At 38.6% G+C, this 26,835-nt stretch overlaps 2 protein-coding genes and 1 long non-coding RNA gene across 4 annotated transcripts; 2 read left to right on the top strand and 1 right to left on the bottom strand.

The window, feature by feature from the left end:
* Positions 1–463: 463 nt before the first annotated feature.
* LOC133525577 (aquaporin-like) lies at positions 464–3,239 on the bottom strand. The gene is made up of 2 exons (XM_061861884.1): positions 2,615–3,239; positions 464–1,413 (listed from the first exon to the last, which is right to left on the bottom strand). Exons 1-2 carry the CDS (start codon positions 3,127–3,129, stop codon positions 1,206–1,208), a joined length of 723 nt encoding a protein of 240 aa, XP_061717868.1. The 5' UTR covers positions 3,130–3,239; the 3' UTR covers positions 464–1,205.
* Positions 3,240–15,143: 11,904 nt separating this feature from the next.
* LOC133525568 (uncharacterized) lies at positions 15,144–15,817 on the top strand. Its single transcript, XR_009800589.1, has 2 exons — positions 15,144–15,241; positions 15,654–15,817. It is a non-coding gene; the product is annotated as an uncharacterized LOC133525568 (long non-coding RNA).
* Positions 15,818–18,617: 2,800 nt separating this feature from the next.
* LOC133525567 (leukocyte surface antigen CD53-like) lies at positions 18,618–23,004 on the top strand. 2 transcript variants are annotated; one of them, XM_061861865.1, is made up of 4 exons: positions 18,618–19,028; positions 21,185–21,373; positions 21,932–22,132; positions 22,895–23,004. In XM_061861865.1, the coding sequence occupies exons 1-4, from the start codon at positions 18,903–18,905 to the stop codon at positions 22,964–22,966; spliced, it is 588 nt and encodes a 195-aa protein (XP_061717849.1). In that variant the 5' UTR covers positions 18,618–18,902; the 3' UTR covers positions 22,967–23,004. The 2 variants fall into 2 exon arrangements, with proteins under 2 accessions (XP_061717849.1, XP_061717848.1); XM_061861864.1 differs by lacking the exon at positions 22,895–23,004 and having other exon boundaries at positions 21,932–22,400.
* Positions 23,005–26,835: the final 3,831 nt, after the last annotated feature.

Below are 26,835 nucleotides of genomic sequence, written 5' to 3'. Positions count from 1 at the left end.
CACGAAACGTCACTTTTAGCATGTCGAATAAGGGCCCTGGACATTGGTGAATTATCAAAATAGTTTGACCTACACCATACTGGTGGGAATATTGAAATATTGACCCTATACCTTTTGACTAGAATGACCTACTTTAGCCTCATGTTCATTTTGTATTTGAAATATAACGCCTAGCACTGAAAGTAAAAAGAATTTACTTACTTACTCTGTTGGATCAGCGACCCAAAATGAGATTAGGCCTCCGACACAAGATATTGCCACTTTTCTCGGTCCTGTGCGACTTCTCGCCAATTGTCGACTCGAAGTTCGCGCAGATCCGCCTTCACCATGTCACTCCAGCTACCTGAGGCGTCCGATAGGACGTCCTCCTGCTAGGCGACCCAGGTACGCTCTTTTCACGTTATGATATTCATCCATTCTCTCAAGGTGGACCAACCAAAAGAATTTACCTATTGATATTGATAGATGTTTCACAGGATTCAATACGGTTTCAGTGTGCACGTGACATTTTATTGACATAAAAGTAAACTCAATTATTTTGGTGGGTATTTTGATAATTCACGGTTTATAAATATCTTAAATGCTTGTCAACCGCCATCTTGGTGACATCAGCTCGTGGTTAACTTATTTGTTTCTGCTCATTAATGTTGTTTAATGTGTAAAATTGATAGCGAGTGCGGATAATGAAGAATTAATCTTGATACGAGTTTCACACTGGAGCCAACGCTACGCCAGGTTACCCACGTGGCCTATTCTATTATAAAGTTCAGCTATCGCTTTACAAGAGCCAATAAAGAAAATAACCGTACCAGTGTGGGCCTAACGTTAATTAGAATTGACCTATAACCATTACAAATTGAACTGTAACCTTCCGTTACGGTTTACGGTTCAATTTGTAATGGTCAATGGTCAATTGTTATTAACGTTCGGCCATCACTGAACCGTACACTATCTTGTACTAACCGTACAACATTTTTCGTACACTCGTATATAGCTTCAAACTCCTTGACACTGGCTAAATAGTCCCACTGGACTGAATCCATTCAATTTTTAAAAACTGAACTGAATATGAGTAAGTCTACTACTGTACTCGGGCAGTAACTCAACGACTGCTGATTTCTGGTCTATTGACGTAGCTGTCCAACTAGATTCAAAGACGTGTCTTATTTTTGAGATTTTTATTAAGATCAATTATTTTGATAACTTCACGGCCTATAAATAACTTGAATACTAGCAGGTCTACTATAACTCAGGATAAATCTGTACACCAGTCCAGCTAACAGTCCGCCGAGCATTGGTCCGCCCCAATAGACCCAGTTGGTAGAAGATTTTAGGTATATTGACGTTGCTAGATGTCCAACGGGGTTCAAGCTTGCTTTGTATTCTGTCACTGCGCAGTGAGATGCTGCTGCACTGGAATGAAATTAGATCCATTTATTATTGATCAGTTGATCACGCGCTGTGCGATTTCATTGGATTTGTTGCGAACGCTCCGGCCGAGGATATATTATTCCCTGCCGGATGCTCAAAAGATGCCCAGTGGACGTACGGTAGTAGGGAGTTCAACAAATTAGTGTACAGGTTGCTAATGGGCTGTAATGCACATGCGACATTCCTGGATTTGAAAGCACTTTTTATAAATCAGTTAAATTGACGCTCTTTAGAGCTGACGACTTTCTACACGTGCAGCCTGAGGGTGAAGTTTACACAACAAGCCTATAACGCATTGGGCGTTCAATATAATAACATCTTGAGGATGCTGTTGCGGCTGCCGAGGACTGCAGTGCGTCCGACATGTTCGCTGAGGCGCGAGTAGATGACTTTTTTGCCATTAGGCGGAAAAGAATCGCCTCCATGCTGAGACGGGCGCGCGGCAACAGCAACAGTCTTTTCAAGGTGTTGGCCGAGCGCCTCGACTGCCCGGTTATAAAGTTTTGGGTGGAGGTAGCAATTGGGAGAGCTAAATAAAGCATGACAACCTGCGCCCCTCCTCTCCACATATTTTAGTTTTTAGTTATAATTTCTTATTTATATTTTTCTCGTAGTACCAAATTAACATAGTTTTAAGTTTATAATAATAGTCGTTATAGATCAGTGATCTGAAAAACGGTTTTTATTTTTATTTTATTAATTTTTAAGGTCATGGTAAAAAAAAAACTTCACTTCACTTGTGCAACTCCATCCATGTTAGCATAATAATGCCTATATATTAGGTAATATGACATTCATATTAGGTAAATTATCATATTTATTAAGTTTTCGTGTATCAATGGACATACACTTCAAAATACGTACTTTTTTTTATACTACGTCGGTGGCAAACAAGCATACGGCCCGCGTGATGGTAAGCAGTCTCCGTAGCCTATGCACGCCTGCAACTCCAGAGGAGTCACATGCGCGTTGCCGACCCTAGCATTACACCCCCCCCCCCCCCCCACCCCCCTCGTTGAGCTCTGGCAACCTTACTCACCGGCAGGAACACAACACTATGAGTAGGGTCTAGTGTTAATATTTGGCTGCGGTTTTCTGTAAGGTGGAGGTACTTCCCCAGTTGGGCTCCGCTCTAGATCTGGAATGATATCCGCTGTGCTGTGCCCTAAGAATAAAAACATACCTGAGACCGATGGCTAAACCGGCAGAACCAACACCCCGAGCACTCCTCCTCGGATCCGTCACGCTCAGAGCCACCGACACCAACAAAAACGTCTCCAGCACTTCCAACCCAAACTCCGACCGCTCCATCCCCCACCGATCCCCCATCTTCCTCGAACTTATCCTCTTGTAATCTTTCATAACAATCCATCGTGCTACCATTTGGCCTAACAACGCTCCAACTATTTGGACGACTACGTAGCACAGAGCAGGGACCAGTTTTATATAATTGCAAATTAACATTCCAAGAGTCACAGCTGGATTCACATGTCCACCAGAAATATGGCCAGTATATGCTATGATAGAAGCTAAAAGTAATCCATTCGCTAGTGCGAAACCAACTGCAGATTTTATTTCATGTATTCCTGAGAGCGAAATTGTTATCAATAGAAATGTCCCTATAAGTTCTGATAATAATCTCCTCAGTATATCCCAATTTTTGAACTCGTGTAGTCCTATAGCTTTTAATATATCCATGGTTATTGAAATTTTCACTTTTACTCACATGTGACAACTCATTAAAGTTTAATCTAGTTGGTTTGCATACGTTCGTTTTGAAACTAACAATTTAAGTTTCATTATAATATCTTTACCTGCCTAGACATCAAAACTTGCTAAGCCAAATGCAATTATGATTAATCAAAGTAAAGGTTCAAATCAGAATGGAATGGAAGACCTTTTTATAGGCCTCTGTGCGCCTAGAGGTCAAAATGATAAATGTAGGTTAAACCTGAAAATCATTTATAAACAGGACCATTACTTATAGCCTGTTTTTGTTTTCTTCTACTTCTGACAGCCAGTCGTGATCGTGACGTCAATTGTACGTGCTTTAAAAAAATTAATCTGTGTGTGTTATACACTTTTTTTTTTTCAAGAGAAAACTTAAGTGGTAGGTATACATATTTTTTCGCCAAACTGTGGACAGTTTGTTGGCGAATAGTGCGCTCCAAAATAAAGCTAGCAATGTTGTATCATACCTACTCATACATTATACAAACTTATTTTAGTAGGTGAGTACTGAGTTAAATGATTAATTTACAATTACAACTAACTAGTATTTAACTAATACGCCTAACATGGCCTAACTCACTCTTTTCTGCTTGCAATTCTGCAAAATTATCAGTCAGATATCTGCTACTCATATAGTGAAAAAGTTACCTATATTGATGGCAAATATTTGTCATCTGTTCTTACAGAACTGCAAGTGGGCAGTGACATAGGTATACTTACTAACAGGCCAATTCGAACGTACATTGACATCAGAGTGATTTTATCTTGCATTTCACTCGTACCTAATTGTCCGTAGGTACATGTATTGGCGCAGGTAACACGCACGATAACTAAATAACATGATTCAAATTGATTCTAATGTCAGTGTACGTTCGAATTTGCTGTAACTGTCATCCGAAGTACCTACCTATAGATGACGCTGTACGGCTCCGATATGTTTCGAGTTGGAGCAACTGGAATTTGCGTCGAAGCTACAACATGTACTTATTACGTAATTGAATTTAAACTGTCATGATTCATACTAACATTTAACTAATTCTACGGATTCCACTCATGTGTTTTTAGTAACGTGCGACATGTTTACTGTTTATGTGAACTGTTAGTGCTTGAGAAAGGAGACCTAGGCTCTCCGAAACATGTCGCGCGAGTGACTAAAACACGTTACGTGAATCCGTAGAATTAATTAAATTTATTACGTAGTCAGGTTTCTTATTAGTTACTTCAGTCTCTCTAAAAAAAATTGGAGGTGACATTTTGGCTGTCTGACTGTGACATTTTTCTATGGGAGAGTAATTTTTTTTCGCGATGTCTGGATTTGTCCAGTAGTAAAAGTTGCTCAATATGACCTATATATTCAGCCCGTAAATAATTGCAGGTGACTAAATATACATCCTATATATTGAAACCTACCGACGATGTCACCTTGGGTCGGTTGAGACTTCGATTTTCGTTTTTCGTGTCAATTCAATTACATTACTGTATATTTGTTTAGGACAGGCTCTTTCTCGATCCACTGTGGTCACATGTGCCGTGGGAAACACGTAGTTGTTTAGGTACATCTAGGAATAGCTTTCTAGTCCCGATGTCCTTTTTCAAGGACAAAATTCTGGTGTGCAGTACTAATTTGATTAATACTTACAGTAACATTTTTGTTTGGCACTAGTTTCCATGGCGGAAAGAATGTTTAGTAAAGTTAACTTAAAAAGTCACTTAATTATACGTTCCCTAATAACATTTGAAGGTAGGTAATTAATGTACGTAATTTCAATAAACATGTCCGGTTAAATTTATGGTGACGGGTTTGATAGACGACAGAGATATTTGAATTTCACAATTTACGCGTCGCTCGTACAATCCAGCTGTAAGTGGGTGCGAGACTTTGAGAGATATCAAAATTAAATAAGACATAAAAGTTCAAATTCCGCTTCGGGTTTGGCTACAAAACTGTCCTCGTTTTTCAATTTCGTTTACTTACTGAAAGTTTATTACAAAGGCCGTTTGAAGCTAATACAAAAGTAATTGAGTTTCTTAATAATGTTGCTTATTAAGATTGTTGAATGAATATTCAGAATTTGGCAATTTTCCGCTCCTATAGATATGAGGTATTCGTTGTATGGCTACGAAATAACGGAAATTTTTCTATGAAATTCTATTTCGGGAGAAAACGGTTTCCACTTACTAAATCTTAACAAATCACTTTGATTTTGTTGTCAATCGCTTCAGCTATATATTCTAGCTTTATAGGGTTCGGATTTTTGGAAAAAAAATAATAATACTAGTTTTTCATTGTGTCAACAATAACATACTAAAAAATCAAGGAAAATGGAAAATATTTAGAAGTGGAAAAACGTTTTCTCTTTTTATGGGTGAACACGTGGAATACTTCTCTCTTAATATAAAATTCACGGGCACTTCCAGAAATTGGGTTTAGAATTTCGTAAATATCGCATTCGTAAGAATGAAGATAGTTACGATACGTGGATGGACAGATCTACCGTCTTAAGGTGTAGTAAGTTTGTGTTCCTCTCACTCTCACTGCACTGCGTGTGAGCGAGATAGAAGAGCGTACCCAGAAGCGCAGATATTATGTTTTTTTCTTCTTCTTGACAACTAATCCCAAGATTTGGCGTAGGCACTAGTTTTTACGAAAGCGACTGCCATCTGACATCCCAACTAGGGCCTGTTGGGATTAGTCATTTATTCATGTGATGAACACCGATATTTGTTCCTGAGTCATGGGTGTTTTCTATGTATATATCTATATACGTATATTTATCTTCGCCTAGTATTTGCCTAATACGCATAGCACAAGCTTTTGAAGTTAGATTGTCCCCAAATTTTTGAAGTTATTTTCATATTTTTAGCTTATGTACAAAAATTAATAAAAAAATTCAAGTGCGTATAAGACCTATGTTCGTAATTTTTTTCCATCGAGTGAAAGGCAAGAAATCAGGTTTCGAATCGATGAAGTTACTAGAGACAGGCCTCAAGAGTGCTAATAATTTTTTGGCAACCGTAACGTGATCCAAAAATGCTTTGTTTCGAACCCGGGACCATCGGCTTCATAGGCAGGGTCACTATCCACTTAGGCCAGACCGGTCGTCAAAAACTTACAAAAAATTTAAATTCAAAAACATGATTGACCTGACGTTGAACGATTTGTCAAAAACGGTTTGTGCTATTATTGCAGATCATTGCAGTATCTCTGTAGCTTAGGTACCCAACATGTCATAAATGTTTTAATATTATTCAACATACGTACTTAAATGAAATAGTTCACTGTCAGTCATATTTTAGATCAGATTTTCCTCATTTGCTTTACCTACCTAATGCTCTTCTATCGGATATACGACCATATTTCTTTTTATCGCCGTCAGCTATATTAGCTCTCCATCCGTCGTCGTAGGTCCCTTGGAATCCTGAGTATTTTATTCTCCATTTTCCTCCCCTACCTGCCTTCCTCTCCTGGTTATCTTAAACGTAAATACACTTTCATCATCCCCCGTCCAGGATGTGAACTCCGTTCCTCCCGTTCTCTCAATCTCTCCAATCCTAACAACCTTAGGTAAGTAAGTGATATTAGAAAACCAAGAGATAAGATTAGATTGTTTTTGTCGAAACTTGTTTCAGAAATTATAGTTTGTTTTATTATTATTTCCTTTATTTATCTTTTTCTCTCAGATTAGGCTTTTCACAATATTTATATAAAAGTAAAATATAAAAACACTTACAAAACAATACAAAAGATATAAACACATTATTAAAAAACCTAACCTAGGGTGCCGCCAGCAGCGGGGCAGGGCCCAAGCTGCCGGTGGTTAGGGCTGCAGGGAGAGGAACCGCCGGACTATCCGCGCCGTGTCCAAGATCACCGCCTTCTGCATCTATTCATCATCTATCATTATTATTAGTATTATTAATCATTTATTTCAAATAACAAGGATTTATAATACATGGTTAGTAACATTATCTTATTATCTACTACTATTGTTTTTGTATTAATGTAGAAGTACCTGGGCGACCGAGCTTTGCTCGGTTATAACTATTTATTGTAATATGGTGGTGTATAGATGAATTAACTACATTTTTTTACTAAATTAAACTTCTCTAAAACAATAAAAATTAAATATAAACTTGAACATATAAAAAAAAACAAAAGTTAGCTCCCCAGGCGAAATTCGAACCCGTAACACTCGTTTAGCCGTCCGCGTCTTAACCCGCTGGACCAGACGGACAGTGGCCGGCAACACAAAATTAGCGACCATATTCTGCGTCGAAAGAAAAACGCATGAAAACTCGAAAACACGCGTTTTCCCAAACATAAGACTAATCTAGATCGATTGTATACCCCCAAAAACCCCCATATACCAAATTTCCACGAAATCGTTAGAGCCGTTTCCGAGATCACAGAAATATATATACAAGAATTGCTCGTTTAAAGGTATAAGAAAAGTTTGTGTAGTATGTGCGGATTACATTTGTGTTTTGACGAAGCATGTGACGAATTACCTTTGTATTTGATTATGAATAAAATGTTATCATTATCAATTGAAAACTCATTCAATTGTCACTTGTAATAAATTATTTGTAAAGCTCTGGATTTCTGGAACATTACTTATTGACCCCGATACGGTTTAGACATACATACATTGAATATATTTTTTGGCCGCATTTTCGTCTGATAATTTTAATAACAATATTTTTATCAACTTTTTTTTTTATACTACGTCGGTGGTAAACAAGCATACGGCCTGCCTTATGGTAAGCAGTTACATGCACGTTGCCGACCCTAACCCCCTCCCACCCTCGTTGAGCTCTGGCAACCTTACTCACCGGCAGGAACACAACACTATGAGTTATGGTTAGTAAATTTCAACCAAGTATTTACATTATTATAATTAAGTTATTTTAAAGCTTTTTCCTGTAGCTCGCATTATGCCGAAAGGTCTTAAACGCACTTTAAAACGTTGTAACAATTTTAGTTGAAAACGATTATGTATTTCTGTTGCCGCTATAACAACAAATACTAAAATAGTATAAAATAAATATTTAAGGGGGCTCCCATACAAAAAAGTGATTTTTAGATAATGGTACGTCCGTGTACAAATTATTTCGAAAGACCGGTGGCGGGCCGGATAAAATCCTTTTGCCGGCCGGAGCTGGCCCACGGGCCGTATTTTGCCCACCACTGATCCAAATTCTAAGTTTTCCGCTTGGCATAGCGAAGTCGGCACTGAATCTAATGAGGTCAGTGTGCCGCACGATCGATGTTTAATCAGTTAATCTTACTAACGAAGCGGGATGCAATAAAAACTAAGCATGTATGTATGTAAAAAAGTCTCAATAATAATGAGCCAACCAATAGAATATTTGTTTTTGTAGAATTTATGAATATCCAAGATTTAAAAGTAGGGAACAAAAACTTACGGGTACTTTTAATATCCAAAAACAAAGAAATAAACATACATAATAAAACTTACTAACAACTTAACTACAGATAAAAAATTTGGCCCAAATCGCCGTCAATGGGCAAGGTGCCTAGAAGGCTGGCCGTATTTCCCCGCTGTATGGCGATACTTATACGCTGTGCGAAATAGTGGCAAGCCCTCAGGTCGCCCGAGGCCTCTATTAGGCGCGCCGACAAAATCTTTAAAAAGCCGACGCGCACTTGGCCCCCATGGCGCCAAGGTTACAACGCCAAACGCCGCAAACATGTAGCTGCTTCCTAGTGCTGCATATTTGCGGCGCTTCAGGCTTTCGGCCGAGGATGCCGCAGCGCCAGCGGTAACTTTGGTGCTCGGGACATGGGACGGTGCCAGGGTATCAACGCATGTAGTGTCCCAAACTAGCGGCCGAACCATGCTCCAGGGCACCAGTGTCATTCCGTCGGGTCGTTTGCCATCGTCCCAGCTAGACCGCTGGGATCAAGTACTGCCGGCACTCTGGCACTAACAAGGGCCCGAAGGATGACATCATTGATACGGCGTGGCGGGGGATTCTTCCAGTAGGGAACATAAAATCATTTTATTAAATATTTAGTGAAATGTGTCCTTAAGAGTCCGCAGCAAGCTCGGTTCTAGTTACGCTTTCATTTTTAAAATATTAGCTATATTGCTTTGAAACTTTATACTTACAATATGATGGTATACTTATCTATGCCTGTATTTCTTTAGTTTATGTAGGCCTCAGATACCATAGTACAAAAAATACAACGGATTTAAGTTTTTCATACAAAACCTGTTTTTGCTCTATTGCGTTTGTTTTATAAGCTGGAGCTATATAAACTAATTAGTTTGTAATTACAGGCATAAGACAGGTAGTGCCGTAACCGCGTGGTCTATTAGTCAGGGTATGGCGAAGGATGAATTAACAATAAATCAATAAAAAATTGAACTTGTTTTGAAACTACGTGCCAGTTGCCACCTTAGGAAAGTTAGAACCAGCGATTGATAATAAACAAGTCGTCGAAGAAAACAAGACCTAAACTTTGACGAGTTGCAATTGGTCCGTTATGAGTATTGCGTGTTTTAATAGTGGGGCCACTTTTACGCTGACATTTTGTTTGACGTTAGTCTTCTATGTTTTTTCGTTCGCTGGTTAGGACAAAGCGGAATGGCATCTTCACGATACAGCAAACCTAATTGGAGAATTAGCTTACAGAATACCCTAGTAATAATAACGCTGTCGTTTATAGTTCGTTTCATCCACGCAAAGTACCTACAATGGTTGTCAACTTGCGGAAAATGCCCAGAAGCACTAACTAACTAACACTAAATACTTGAATAATTAAATATTATGGGAGAATCTTACACAAATCGACCCACGCCCCGATTCGAAGAATGAGATACAATAACGATAAGTTCTGGTTTAGATAAGTTCTCATTTAGATATCGTTTGTATGTCGTATAATTGACAGAAGCAGCTCGATTCGGGCGACCAATTTCACTTTGACGTTAGAAATATCGTAGATAGATTTTACTGGGATCACAGCGGAATCGAAATAAACGTCAATTTTGACATGTCGTTTAGTTATCGATCTTTTAAAGATCTTTTCAATATCTTAAATTCGGGCCGCCAGTCTCGCAGTAAGCTCAATAAGCTTGTGTTGTGGGCACTAGGCGACGATATATATAATAAATAAATTTTATACAGAAAATACCCATAACTCAGGACCAAATACTCGTAACTGCGATGAAAAGACAAATTGCCCTTGCCAGAATTTGAACCCGGAATCTGCTTCGTGGGCAGGGTCACTGTCGACTAGGATAGCTTTAGAATTATAATGGTAGAAGCACATATATAAGGTCTTTGGATTATTTGTTAAACTAATAATTTTGCTGTGTTTGTTAAGTGATTTTTAAAACACTTTGCATTGTTACAAACATATATCATGCCAATAAAGCAAATCATTTAAATCAAATATATTTGAAGAAAAATAAACTCCACGTGAAAGTAAAATGTTGAGTTGTCTTTTCTTTCAAGCCCTCAATTAAATACACAAATCCAATTTCCTCATGTCAGAGCCAGCTATCCTTAGTTCGATTTCGATTTAAGAGCTATCTAAAAATACCCGTGTTTAAGTATTGTTGAAGATTGTACGAAAGCAAACGGATAAAACTCTACACTGAAAAAATACCATTTAAAACAATTTAAATTACATTAATGTCTAATGCTTCAACAGTTCAACATGAGAATATGAGGCTATCGAACAAAACAGTAAATTTTACTGTTCCGAAAAGACACTTTTACTGTTTTGAGTACCAGCTAAAATGTAGTGACTGTTCGTTTTTTTATGGAGGATAGGCAGGCGTTTGACAACGATCACACCTGATGGTAAGTGATGATGCGGTCTACGGTGGAGCACGCTTACCTATGAGATACCTATTTACCCTAGCCTTGAAGAGATTCAGATTGTACTCATACGGAAACACAGACTCGGGCAGGGCATTCCACTCCTTGGCAGTTCGCATAAGGAATGTTGAAGCGTATTTTCAATTCTTAGAAATGTTCAAACAGTTAATGTTACTGTTTTGTATTCTACTGTTTTAACATTCGTTGATAATTATTGTTTAAAGCAGTTATCTAAATGAAAATAACTTTAACGTGGCTCGATAGATCATATTTTTTTCAGTGCTGTAAAAAACGTACATATGTAATTCCTTTTTTCAATAATTTAAATTTTAACATATACCTACCTATTATTTCTTTTTTACCCAAAACTATATTAAACACTTTAATTTGATACCTTCTGTTATAACGAAAAAAAAATTATAGCAACTTAAGCGCATTTTTTACGGCGTAAAAACGTAAAATTTTCTAAATTATTTCCATACATTTCGGCAACACTTTGTATTATGGACTTTCTTTAATCTCATAGTGCTACAATACGAGATAACCAACACTAAAACATACGAATATAAAAAAATAAAATAAACACTGGAAAGTCAGTCAGCCAGAATACCTTAATGAATTTAAATGTTTAAAAACAAGTTAAAGTCAAATATTTCATGCTAACCTTTATTCTCAAACTTCGATTCCCCTCTGTACACAGGCAGCTGCCCGCAAAGTTTGGTAATTTGCGTGTCCCGACCTACCGCCCTTGGATGCCAATTTAACTTTTTCATTCCTTTTACTGAATCTGTTTCGAGAATGTTTTGTTGACAGCTGTAAAAAACCTCTGATTCTACACAGTTAAGGGTTGAACCAGGGGGAACGAAAGTGTTCCTTTCGGGCATTTTCGGTTTCATTCTGCTCATAAATCTCATAATACATGGAAATCGTACCAAAAAAGAGGTGTTGCCTTACATTAAATGAGGTAGTTCTGTTTTTTATATATGTTATTAGTGATGAAATAATAATGACAAATCCAAGTTTTCGACCTCGAAAGCCCTTCGGATTATTGTGTGTATAATATACAGGGCCCTTATTCGACATGCTAAAAGTGACGTTTCGTGTTGATTTCCATTTGATGTGGGAAATATTGTGACTTGTCGAATTGCTATCATCAACACCTGTCAGTGAACAATATCCACACTAGAGGCGGGGCGTTGTACCGGAATAGTTTTTGGAACAGGTTTTTTGTAATAGACTACTTTTAGATTGTCGAGTATTTAAAAGTACGAACTTTGATTTCTGAAATAAAACAAATATGAAACTTTCATCACCTCGTACCTCCATTCTTACCGTTACTTTAAGCAAAACAAAATTTTGTTAACAGACGGTCGTCTGGGCGTCTGTTGTATCTAAAAATAGTGTAATAATATATAATAAAAATATGTCAATGGATTCATAGCCTTCACTCAAAACGTCATAATATTTCCGACCCCTACCGAAATAATAAGTCGATATTTGCATAAATAATCCTTATTTGTAAGACGCCTAAGACCGGCAAATACGTAAATTGCCTATTGGGGGTCATACTCGTAAAAGTGGTATTTTAGACGTACTTTTGGTACGAGTAACAGAGACGTACTTTTGGTACGCAGTCCCAACTCTAGTCAGGATTCTAGTTGTCAAATATAAGCGTGTCGAATACGTATTAGTTAACTGTCAAATGAAATTAGATCAACGGTAGACTTTTTTGTCGATGGGTATGGCTGCCATGTTTGGATTTATGACATTTGCAAGGGGATCCTAAGGCAGAGAGTAGTTTTTTCTGTACGATTTTGATTCTTCTACTCGACGCAAGATGGAGTTAGCTGCCAAATTCCGATCTTAGCGTTATAAAAATAAACCGCAAGAACCATGACAATGACATGCAGTTGCGTCGATGTAGATCTATCATAAAAACGTACATGTGACAATTGTCCAGGATTTAAAAAAATCTTGACAATTAATAAATGTCAAAAAGACTGATTTATTATAAAAATACAAATTATATATAAAGTTTGATTTTAAAAACAATGGTCGTGGGTCCCAACCCCGGCTCTTAACAATGAACATCTTGTAACTTGTGTGCAAAATATCATTTAACTTTTACCAATTACTTTTCGGTTAAATAAAATATCACGAGGAAGAAGTAGCCCCAATAAGGTATATTTTCCCCTCTGGGTTAGAAGGTCAGATGGCAGTGAGACAGGGAGAGATAGTGAAGAATGCGGCAAAATAATCATTAATTGTGTTGTTAGACTAGCTTTTTTGTTAATATGAAAATTGACGCAACAGCAAGCTCAAAGCCCCCTATGAGCCAGAGCCTGTTAGGTGCAGGCTTAATTGGCTCATCCGAGGGAAGCGGAGTTTCGGCGACTAGCTGGTTGCGTCTGCTTATCGACTTCTTCCAATTCACTTTTACATCAACTCCTTATAAATTTGTAAATTAAGGTCAACTTTGTAAGAATTAATACCTGTGCCATACTATAAATTGGACGATATGCCTAATTAATTGTTATTAATGTTGAATTTTTAATGGCGTATAATATAAGACAGCGGTCGTATAATGACTGAGAAATTTGGATTTTTCTGTTTGAATAAACAGCAAACTGGAGACATTGAGATTAATTATAAACTTATTATTTTAGGTGTTATCAAGAAAAAAGGTCTTAACAGATTTATGAATAGGCATTGGCAGAAAAACAGGCGTCAGACCACGCATAATGGAGGATTCTATTTCTTTTATCATGTAGCTATATCTATATGACCTCTGCCGCCGACTTTTTCACCCGTTGGCGCCTGTGCCCAAATCCTTCTAAGACCGAAGTTTGCTGTTTCCACCTGTCCAATAAGCTGGCACATAAGACCCTCAGAGTTAGATTCCGGGGTACAGCCTTACAACATAACTATTCCCCAAAGTATCTCGGTGTTACACTGGACAGAAGCCTGACATACCGATTGCACATAGAGAAGCTAAAAAGTAAAATAAGGACCAGGATATTTTAATTACGATACATAAATAACTACTAAAACATGTTTTCTGCAAGAAATTAGTTATCTTATTATATTATAAAATATTTATTATCCATCTGTGATGTTTATTTCTTGTGAAGATATCGAAGTTTCGCTGTGTAGCACTTATCGATATATAATATGATCAAAATCGACCCGTCCACATCCCTAAAAATCCACACATACACATTTTTACGCACATATACAAAACAGTATAACCACCAAAATGGCTACGGCTTGAGTATTCAAATTTGTATTGAGAAAAGGCAACTATATCCTGTCTTTATTTGCCTCTCTATCGCTCGAATATGCAATACGCATGCACTCTTCGTCAAAATCGGTTTCAAACTTTTTCGACTGAGTACGCGCAATAAACGCCTAGTAGTAGTATTTAAATGTTTACCGTATTCATTTAAAGCATCGTAGGACAATGCCGCTATGTAAACTGTAAGGTGGGTCTTAAATTAGTGTGAGTTATTTTGGCACCGGACTCAACCTTCACGTTACAATATTTAAAGTATTGCGCTGTCATAGTAACGAAAATGATAAACACGTCAATCGGAGTAAACAAGTAACTAAATGATGCAAACAAGAAAATATTGCAAAATAGGTACATATACACCGTGTTTTTATTGAATTGCGTTAACTTCGGGGTATTGGTAAGTACGTTTAAGGAAACTAAATGGCATAGTTAATTTGCAAGAAAAAAATTTTTTTTTGTTATTTTTTTACCATTTTTATTTTTATAAAAAGTAACTAAATGTTGCATATAGCGTTGTTGTAACACGGGCATTACATTTAACTCAACCAAACAATTGAAAACTGTGACATATCAATGTCATTTCGAACGTCGATCGTCCGAGATAGTACTTACGTTTAGTAGTAAATGTATGAACTCGCACTAAATACTAATCAATAAGTAAACAGGCCCTAAGGCAAGTGTACACGCTCGTAAGGGCCTTATAAGATAAAAATTAATGATTGATTATCTCCGAAATGGAGGTAATTAGAATATCGGTGTCTTTGAGAAAGTTACTTAATTTAAGCTCAGGAGTGCACCCTCGAAATTAAAGCAAATCAAAAAAAACACGGTGTATATGTACCGATAATTATTTTGTGTTAAAAATATGAGGCAAATTATACTGCCCGATTATACGGACTACATATTAAAAACGATTATCTTGGAAACAGTCAATAGGTGAACAAAGTTATAGTAAAATTGGTGCATAATTTCAGGGCTTGCCTGGCCCACGCATGATGTACCTACCTACCACGACCACGGCCGTCTCCTATTACTATTTTTTTCTAATTCCCTAACTAGCGAACAATATTTCATGTTCATAGTCTAGAATTTAAAATCTTAGCTACATATTTGTGGCGCTTGGGGTTGAAGTTGAAACCCTGGGATCCTAGCGTGGGTCTATGAGGAAATGTCAAAACGCCTTTTAAAGGTTTCTGGTGACCAGAGGCCTGGCCTATATTTCAATCGGCGGATCAGCATTGTAATCCAGAGGGGCAGCAGCCTTCTGGACACACCACCGACCGACCAGAATTTATTTATAAGTTTTTATCTTAAGTGTTTTTATGATATTTTATATATAAACTTACAGATGTCGAACCACCAGCAAAGTTTTTGAAGAGGTGTACCTAGTTCCTGGTACCAACTGGAAACTGAAACTAATAATATACACTCAAGAAAATGAAATATAGTCACAGAAAACTTTAATGTTTTATTTTATTAAAGAAAAACGTTAAAAAAATGTGTAAACAGAAATATATATTTTTTAATTCGTAGTTGAATAACATAATATGTATTTAATCTCCTGTACATAGGAATCGTCTTTGTAGGTTTATATAAACAATAAGTACTTAGGTCGATTTAGGCATCAACTCATCACACCAAAATTTTGTTCTAACCGGTCACACCGCCAAAAGCAGTATTATTTGTTTCAACCCGTCACAAGTAGATTTAGTTCTATTAGGACACATCGTAATTTTGTAGCTATTGGTCAAACTGCAAATCTGTTCCTATTCGTCATCCCGTCAAACTGTTCTAACTAGTCACAAGGAGGATACCTAAAAAAAATTCACTACCCGCCAAACGTGTAATATAGACCATACAGTAGGTCTTAATGGTGATGGCGACTGTACAATGGGGTTGCGTATACATACATAGTTGGTGATAGACCAAGTGACCGAGTTACTAACAGTTATATTATATCTTTTTTATAAATAATGTAATAGCGTAATTTTTGGAAAAATAATAAAGGATTCATATGTTCATGAACCATCTCGTAATTTTTAAAAAACGGACTTTAAATCATATGCCTGAAAGATGTGTTAAGGTATACTTACAACTTGGATCGTGAACGTGGTTTAGAAGCAACTGGGTGCGGAGTAAATTGCTTGAATATTTTTAGAATTTTGAGCGTTTCTAGGAGAATATGTGGAGCGAGCATTATTCGACGTGTAGGTGTGGGTTCAACAAAAAGATCGCATGTCAATAGTGCTTTATTGTCGTTAAAATTCAATTAATAATCGCCTTTATCGACCATCAACCGTGTGGTCACTTTTTAATTGATTGACATTGTCAGGTATAGTTTCACTACTCGCCGCCGCATTATTCATAGCGCATTACTTATCCTATCGGATACAAGATGTCGCTGATTCTTGTAAAGTCATGTTTAAAAAAAAAAGACGCCTTACTCTATGCCATATATTGTATGAAAGGAAGGGTATTCCCTGTCGTACGTCAAAAAATCCAAGATGGTCCCCAAGCCCATGGACAAAAAAGTCTAGCAATAAAATCAACACTTGTCAAAATTTGACATTAGCAATCCACAGTCAGGTGACAATCAAATCAAACCGATCCACTTCGAGTTCAGAGCCATTACAAACTGTATAGTAGTAATAAACAAAGTTGATTTTAGTTTGATTATTTTTTCTATGAATGAGTTTTGATTGTTCCAAATGATAATATCCACAGTTGATAGAATCAACACTTGATACAATCAACATGCGATAGAATCAAGTGTTGATTTGATGTGGACGCGAAATTTGACAGTTGTGCATGTCGAATAAGGCCCCAGTACAGGGAGGGAACTTGTTATAACTCGCATCTCTTGTATATCTTTGATGGACCACGCTTGTCCTCTGAATCCACAGCACTTCTTTTGCACCCAGCGTATGTGGTAGCATTTCTTCGTCAACCTGATCAGGCAGGTCGAAATCTTCATCTGATGGTGGATCATCAATGAATGGTTTTTCTATGTCGGCACACATCTCCGGTCTGGTATATTCTCGCAGGATTGACCATTGCTGTAGTTGCAAACAGCTGAGCATTTGAGTCCTGCTTCCCTGCAACCAAAACTGCTAGTACAACCTTTTTTGCAGTTACAGTTAACCTTTGAGAAGCCGTAGAAACTATTTGGCTCACTAAGACTATTAAGATTATATTGTCAATTAATTGCAAATTTCATCTTCTTGAAAGTGTGCATAGTGACTTTTGCCGTAACTCCGGTTCTCGGTGTTTTTTTTTTTACAAAAACTGAAAAAGTCCTAAAATTTAATGGGTTTTCATGTACTTTACAATGATCCCAAGGGCTTTCGAGGTCGAAAAATTTGATGTTAGGTAAAATGTACCAATTCCATGGACTATCAAAATTGCTCCGAGCAATTATTAGGTTTGGCTCAATTTGACTTTCCTTTGCGTGTAAGATAATGACTTGAATTTTGACAACACTATATTTAGTGTCGAAAGGGATAGTACCATGCATACGATTGGGACAGCATGATTCGGCCCTGAATCGCTGTCAAACTTCGGTTTTGTAGGAAGTTTCTCTTATTCTGTGGTTGAACTTCGTGAACAGTCGTCGGCAGAAGCTATGCTGGAGACGTGTTCAAAATGACTACTCTTGTTTTTTAACCCCAGATGCAAAAAAGGGGTGTTAAGGCAAGATGGGGTAAGAATAATATAGTTTTGTTCGAAACAAGATAAACACTATGACGATTACATAAAGTGTTATTATTGTTCCCGTGTTCGTCTCACCCCATCTCACCTTATATGTTTGACGCTAATGTCTGTCTGTCTGTCTTTCTCCGTATCGTAGCTCTTTAACGGATAGGCCGAGTTTTGGTAATATTTGAAGTCGGTTTTATTTTTTGTTAAAAAGTTTTATATTATTTTTTATTTTAAACAATTTTTCCGCAGCGTTTTATTGTAAATTCAATAGACATACTGGCACCGTCCCACCTCGAACCGACTAATGTAAAAGCGGGCGCAGCGGCGGAAAGAGCCGAAATTTTGAAACGTAATAAATATAAGAGCCTCGGTAGAGAGTACCATTTTGTACCATTTGGCGTTGAAACTCTAGGTCCATGGGGTACTAGCGCGCACAAGTTTTTTGCAGAAATCGCGCCACAACTTCCTCCAAAACTTAATATTTTCGGGGTCAGTTTTGACAAAATATCCCAAAAATTGGCACAAGCTATTCACGAAAGCGACTTCCATCTGATATTCTAATCCAGTGGTGGGCATAGTACGGCCCGCGGGCCAAGAATGTAGAGGAAGCAAGGCCATATTTGGTTGGATAACATTTGCTAATTACTTACAAACTTACTTAACAATGTTGGAGGGTAGAATAACTTTTCTGCCAACAAACTGCTATGCAGTTTGGCAGATAAGTGATCATAGCCGATGTAACTTCTCTTTTATAAATAAAAAAAAAAAAAAAAAAAAGTCAATTATTGCTACCATCATACCCAAAACATTTTCCTTAACATAAGTTGAATCATAATTGTACATTCTCATTTATTTTTACGTGTGAGTAATGTATGACATTATCCTGTTCTGATAATATATGTGCGTTATTTGTACCATTTCTGGCTGGAGTATTTGCTGTAGTGGTCGCACGAACAACATCAAAATGGGGTGCGGTGAATCTACGGTCAAATATTTATTGTTTGTTTTCAACTTGGTGTTTGCGGTAAGTCCCTTTACTTAATTAAAAATAGCAAAAAATTCAGCCTATATACCCCACCTATAGCCCCACTGCTGGGCACAAGCCTCCTTTCTAGCCTCATATAGCCTTTATAGGGTTTCGTAGTCATCTATGTCCGCCTGTCCGTCCGTACGAGGCTTTGCTCCGTAATCGTTAGTGCTAGAAAGCTGTTTGTTATGGATACATAAATCATGCATTACGACAGAACGGTAAAATAAAACTATAAACAAAAAAATTAAGGGTATTTTTTTTGCTTTGACCCAATAGTGTGGGGTATTATTGGATAGGTCTTTCAAAACGAATAAGGGTCTCAAAAACTATTCTTTGATAAAGTGAATATTTTTGGAAATAATCGGTCCGGAAGAAAAAAATATATGTCCCCCCCACTCTAACTTTTAAACCATGGGTCCAATAAATTTTGACAAAATGGTAACTACGCAACACTACATTGAACATGGCCCGACATGCTCTTTGCCAATTTTAACTTTAATTATATATTCACTTTATTTATTACATTACATATGAAGGTAAATTAATGGTAGGTACTATAAATGTGAATAGGTAATTATTAAATTTAAAATTTAAAACTAAATAAATCTGAAGTCTCCCCTGCACTATGGTATCGAAGATGTGGGCAGCATTATCTCGTTGAATAGTTAAATGCGAGGAAGCTGCGAGCCTTTTTAGTAGCTGAGCATTTTGACTATTCTTATCTTCTTCTAATTAGCGTTATCCCGGCCTTTGCCATGTTACGCTTTCCTACTTGGCTTTCTCCAATTAGCACGATCCTGGGCGTCCTCTCGTGTGAGCCCGTTTACGCTCATATCTGCTTTCACGACATCGAGCCATCGCTTTTTTGGTCTGCCGTGGGGTCGGGGGCCGTCAAGGGCTAGGTGAAGGCATATGACAGACAAACGTGTCCTAACCACCGGGGGCGATATTCTTGGAGCTTCTCCGCTACGTCATGGACTGTGAGGCTGTCATTTTGACTATTCTTATATTAAATAAATATTAAAAACCTGATTCTTACAAGTCTGGACTTTCTTGGGTTTATTCTACTATAGAATCGACAGCATTTTCCATACTAAGTAATATCTTAATATGCACTATAAAGGGTATAGTATAGACACACTACTATCTTATACCTTTAAACGAGCAATTCTTGTATATATATAAATATATATATTTCTGTGATCTCGGAAACGGCTCTAACGATTTCGCTGAAATTTGGTATATGGGGGTATACAATCTATCTAGATTAGTCTTATGTTTGAGAAAACGCGTGTTTTCGAGTTTTCATGCGTTTTTCTTTCGACGCAGAATATGGTCGCTAATTTCGTATTGCCGGCCACTGTCCGTCTGGTCCAGCGGGTTAAGGTTAAGACGCGAACTGCTAAACGAGTGTCACGGGTTCGAATCTCGCCCGGTGACTAACTTTTGTTTTTTTTTTATATGTTCAAGTTTATATGTAATTTTTTAATTTTTATTGCTTTAGACAAGTTTAATTTAGTAAAAAAATGTAGTTAAGATTATCACCTATAGACCACCATATTACAATAAATAGTTATAACCGAGCAAAGCTCGGTCGCCCAGGTACTATATTAAATCTACTAAAGAAACCGGCCAAGTGTGAGTCCGGCTCGCGCACGAAGGGTTCCGTATGAATTATCTATAAAAACGGAAAAAAAACTCACGTTTGTTTTGTTGTATGGGAGTCCCTTAAATATTAATTGTATTCTGTTTTTTAGTATTTGTTGTTATAGCGGCAACAGAAATACATCATCTGTGAAAATTTTAACTGTCTAACTATCACGGGTCATGAGATAGCTTGGTGACAAACGGACAGAAGGACGGACGGACAGCGGAGTCTTAGTAATAGGCTTCAGGCTATTGGCGAAGGCCGGATTCAAACCGGTGTCTTTAGTTTAAGCACTAACGCCCTGGGTTCGTAGACAGGATGCCAATCGTTAACACTTCGCAACGTAGCGTAGTTATCACTCTCTATCACTTTGCCATATTAGTGCGACAGTGACAATTACGTTTCGTTCGTTTGTACATTTGGTCTAGGCAACCTGGTGTTCTCAGGATAGTTGGCGACGGCGGTACTCGTCCCGATATCTCGAGTAACCTTTTTTTTCTAGTTGGCTGGCGCGGCGCTCCTAGGAATCGGGGTGGCTGGATACCTAAATGTCGAAGCGGTAGCGTGGATTACTGGAGGTGGTGGAGTTAATGTGCCCATCTTCTATATCGTGCTGGGGTCGCTGGTGTTCGTGGTCGCCTTCTTCGGGTGCTGCGGGGCCGTGACTGAGAGTCAGTGCATGCTGTTTACTGTGAGTTGTCCAGAATTATAGTACAAACCCAGGCCAATTCAAACGTGTACTTACAGTCGCTGATACTGATCTAACATGGATCTGACATCATTCCAATATGAGATAGTTCCAATCTCCTATAGAGGAATTTAGTAAAGTTATCGCGTATCGCGGAACAAACTATTGAAAATATAAAAAAAAAACTTCAAAATGCTGGTATGTGCCAGCTGCTTTAGAAGTTGAATGTAAGAACTTCGCTTCGCTTAGTTTTGTTCGATTATTGTGATAAAACAAATGCGATTAACGGAAAAACTCAGTATGAGGATGAGGATAATGTAATATCAGAGTTTGTCCCGTTGGTATATACCTAATTCGCTGCGGAAAGCCATAAAATGACAGTTGTACTGGCTGTACCTGGATAAATGTAAATCCCGGCCAGTTTGAAGTTTTTTTTTTATTTTCAATAGTTCGTTCCCTGAATGTTTAGTAAATTCGTTGTAAATTTTATTTTTTTTGTGTGCCTATAGCACATCTCACTTTATAACCATATTATTTATATTCAATTTTGTCTCATTCCAGTTCTCTATTTTCATGGGTTTGCTAATGGTCCTGAAAGTAATCCTGATGGCCCTGGTGTTCGTGAAAAAGGAGTGGCTGGACGATGTTATCGCGAAGACTAATGAGGCCTTGGAAGCTAAAGGTGCCTTAAAGGACCCGGTGGACCCTCAAACCATCAGGATCTGTTTTGCTGGCGTTTGCTCTGCTATTATCGCCGTGGAGGTGAGATTATTTAATCCCAGCAGGCATATAATTCGATTTCTCTGGGGGAATAGGCAGGTTCCTGTGTTTGTGCACATACTCCATTTAGAGAAGGTCAGTAGACCAGAAGGAATGAAGCCCTTACTCTCTGTCTGAGCGACGTACATACGTATACAATTACAAAAAATCTTGTGCTTTGACAGTTTTCCCTGTAATCAATTATACTTAGTCAGGTCCAAGGGCGTAGCCAGCCAGTAAATGGGGGGCAAGCATTGTACATTTGAGCTCTGAGAAGTGGGGGGGGGGGGGGGGTTTGAGTAGCTAAAATTTTCAAATATTAGTTGATATTGTATACAACAGTTAATCTTAATGAAAATCTCTTTAATGCGTGCTCGATAGATCATATTTTTTGTGTTCGTACTGCACGTTTGTAAATGTCGTCAAGCCCGAAATAGTTATTGGTTTATCTTTATCAGCCAGTTATTCATGTGTTTGTTATAATCAGGCAAAGAATATTACTTAGAAATAAAGGCCCGATAAGCTTTTTATAATTAAGGAGGTATGTTCCCAACTATAACTGTATCTTTAGGTATTTAAATAAAAGTGAACAAACAATCGTGCAGTCTAACGCAACTAGTTGCGACCAATCGCGCGCGTGATGCGAACTCATCAACCAATCGCGTTGTGGCGTGAGACTGTACGATTGGCTCGAATTCGTCTCAATTAATTGCGGTCTCATTTTCGGGCTGTACCTACCTTAACATGAGGTTTGTCTCATTTCAGATGGTCGGTATGGTGTTCGGGTGCTGTCTTGCTGTCCACGTGCGTCGCAACAACGGATATGGTTATGCATAGGCCTCCTACACTGTAGTTCCTCGTACAACAAGTGTTAAGAGTCCTTATTCCTACAGACGAGCGTATTTTGTAAAATGCTTCCTTTTTCATTCAAGATTACGACGTAACTATTAGTATTTATTCAAAAACTGATAACGTACTTAAATAATCGTTTCCTAAACTAGGGGCTCCAACAGTTCAAATTTTCATTTTCTCTTTTAAACCTCTTTTTTAATGAGGTTTTTTGGGAGTCTTTTCCAAATTTTGCAGTGAGATGTGGCGTTTCGGTTCTCAATTTTGCTATAAACAAGAATCATTTGGTACATGAATGACTACAATTTGATTCAACATATCTCGTACGAGGGGCTGGAATGATTAACAATCGAAGATTCATTTAAAAAAACTGATAAAATACCTTCCGAGTTTTCTTCATTTTTTTGACGAAAACAGGGTTTTATTATATTTTATTTCCGCAAATTGTACGCATATTTTGCTTTAAAAATAATATTATAGCAAACTGTAACTTTATGTTAACCTATAAAAATAAAATCGTAACTATGGGACCTACATTGCCGTAAATTTATATTTTTTTTAAACACGTATAAATCACGCAGCAGCGACGCCCCGCTCTCAGTCCGCGCGGAGCGCGCTTAGAGGACGGACCTGTGCTCGATTGTCAGGCATTCGTTGCGATCGTAATCAGCTACGGAGTTCCGAGAAGTGCTATATACTGCGATTAGAAAATCTTAATAAAAGTTCATTTTTTACAGTATGCCTAACAGACTCGCTTATTGATGGATTTTCAGTGTTACTTTTTTTTTAATACTAAGTCGGTGGCAAACAAGCATACGGCCCGCATATGTACGCCTGCAACTCCAGAGGAGTTACATGCGCGTTGCCGACCCTAACCCCCTCCCGCCCCTCGTTGAGCTCTGGCAACCTTACTCACCGGCAGGAACACAACACTATGAGTAAGGTCTAGTGTTATTTGGCTGCGATTTTCTGAAAAACGCATTTTCACTTGAAATTACGTTAGGGTTTGCATTATTATTTTTGACCCGGATGAAGTCCAAGTTCTCATGATGGAGTCAGGAGTTGGTCAACAGAACTCCTAATCTACTAATTATAATCCCATCGTGTTTGGGCTCAAAAGATTTGCCCTGACGAACACCATCGATCTAGATGAGGTCCAGGGTCTCATGATGGAGTCAGGAGTTGGTCACTAGAACTCCTAATCTACTCATTATAATTCCATCGTGTTTGGGCTCAACAGAGTTGCCCTGATGAGCACCTTCAATCTAGATGAGGTCCAGGGTCTCATGATGGAGTCAGGAGCTGGTCACCAGAACTCCTAATCTACTCATCATAACTCCATCGTGTTTGGGTTCAATAGAGTTGCCCTGACGAGCACCATCAATCTAGATGAGGTCCAGGGTCTCATGATGGAGTCAGGAGCTGGTCACCAGAACTCCTAATCTACTCATCATAACTCCATCGTGTTTGGGCTCAATAGATTTGCCCTGATGAACACCATCGATCTAGATGAGGCCCAGGGTCTCATGATGGAGTCAGGAGTTGGTCACCAGAACTCCTAAACTACTCATCATAACCTCATCGTGTTCGGGCTCAATAGATTTGCCCTGACGAGCATCATCAATCTAGATAAAGTCCAGGGTCTCATGATGGAGTCAGGAGTTGGTCACTAGAACTCCTCATCTACTCATTATAATTCCAACGTGTTTGGGCTCAAAAGATTTGCCCTGATGAGCACCATCGATCTAGATGAGGTCCAGGGTCTCATGATGGAGTCAGGAGTTGGTCACCAGAACTCCTACTCTACTCATCATAACTCCATCGTGTTTGGGCTCAATAGAGTTGCCCTGACGAGCACCTTCAATCTAGATGAGGTCCAGGGTCTCATGATGGAGTCAGGAGCTGGTCACCAGAACTCCTAATCTACTCATCATAACTCCATCGTGTTTGGGTTCAATAGAGTTGCCCTGACGAGCACCATCAATCTAGATGAGGTCCAGGGTCTCATGATGGAGTCAGGAGCTGGTTACCAGAGCTCCTAATCTACTCATCATAACTCCATCGTGTTTGGGCTCAATAGATTTGCCCTGATGAACACCATCGATCTAGAAGAGGCCCAGGGTCTCATGATGGAGTCAGGAGTTGGTCACCATCACCAGAACTCCTAATCTACTCATCATAACCTCATCGTGTTCGGGCTCAATAGATTTGCCCTGACGAGCATCATCAATCTAGATAAAGTCCAGGGTCTCATGATGGAGTCAGGAGTTGGTCACTAGAACTCCTAATCTACTCATTATAATTCCAACGTGTTTGGGCTCAAAAGATTTGCCCTGATGAGCACCATCGATCTAGATGAGGTCCAGGGTCTCATGATGGAGTCAGGAGTTGGTCACCAGAACTCCTAATCTACTCATCATAACTCCATCGTGTTTGGGCTCAATAGATTTGCCCTGATGAACACCATCGATCTAGATGAGGTCCAGGGTCTCATGATGGAGTCAGGAGTTGGTCACCAGAACTCCTAAACTACTCATCATAACCTCATCGTGTTTGGGCTTAATAGATTTGCCCTGACGAGCATCATCAATCTAGATAAAGTCCAGGGTCTCATGATGGAGTCAGGAGTTGGTCACTAGAACTCCTAATCTACTCATTATAATTCCAACGTGTTTGGGCTCAAAAGATTTGCCCTGACGAGCACCATCGATCTAGATGAGGTCCAGGGTCTCATGATGGAGTCAGGAGTTGGTCACCAGAACTCCTAATCTACTCATCATAACTCCATCGTGTATGGGCTCAATAGAGTTGCCCTGACGAGCACCATCAATCTAGATCAGGTCCAGGGTCTCATGATGGACTCAGGAGTTGATCACCAGAACTCCTAGTCTATTCATCATAACTCCATCGTGTTTGGGCTCAAAAGATTTGCTCTGACGAGTACCATCGATCTAGATTAAGTCGAGGGTCTCATGATGGACTCAGTAGTTGGTCACCAGAACTCCTAATCTATTCATCATAATGGTAATTTGATGGTGCTTGTCGGAGTAAATCTATTGAGCCCAAACACGATGGAGTTATGATAAATAGATTACGAGTTCTGGTGACCAACTCCTGACTCCATCATGAGACCCTGGACTTCATCTAGATCGATGGTACTCGTCAGGGCAAATCTTTTGAGCCCAAACACGATGGAATTATAATGAGTAGATTAGGAGTTCTAGTGACCAACTCCTGACTCCATCATGAGACCCTGAACATCATCTAGATTGATGGTGCTCGTGAGGGCAAATCTATTGAGCCCAAACACGATGGAGTTATGATGAGTAGATTAGGAATTATGGTGACCAACTCCTGACTCCATCATGAGACCCTGGACTTCATCTAGATCGATGGTACTCGTCAGGGCAAATCTTTTGAGCCCAAACACGATGGAATTATAATAAGTAGCTTAGGAGTTCTGGTGACCAACTCCTGACTCCATCATGAGACCCTGGACTTCATCTAGATCGATGGTACTCGTCAGGGCAAATCTTTTGAGCCCAAACACGATGGAATTATAATGAGTAGATTAGGAGTTCTAGTGACCAACTCCTGACTCCATCATGAGACCCTGAACATCATCTAGATTGATAGTGCTCGTGAGGGCAAATCTTTTGAGCCCAAACACGATGGAATTATAATGAGTAGATTAGGAGTTCTGGTGACCAACTCCTGACTCCATCATGAGACCCTGGATTCCATTTAGATCGATGGTACTCGTCAGGGCAAATCTATTGAGCTCGAATACGATGGAATTATAATGAGTAGATTAGGAGTTCTAGTGACCTACTCCTGACTCCATCATGAGACCCTGG

The sequence above is a fragment of the Cydia pomonella genome, chromosome 15, assembly GCF_033807575.1.
Source record: "Cydia pomonella isolate Wapato2018A chromosome 15, ilCydPomo1, whole genome shotgun sequence".
NCBI lineage: Eukaryota > Metazoa > Arthropoda > Insecta > Lepidoptera > Tortricidae > Cydia > Cydia pomonella.
Note: the sequence above shows the minus strand (reverse complement) of the source record. Positions and strands in the feature narration are given on the sequence as shown.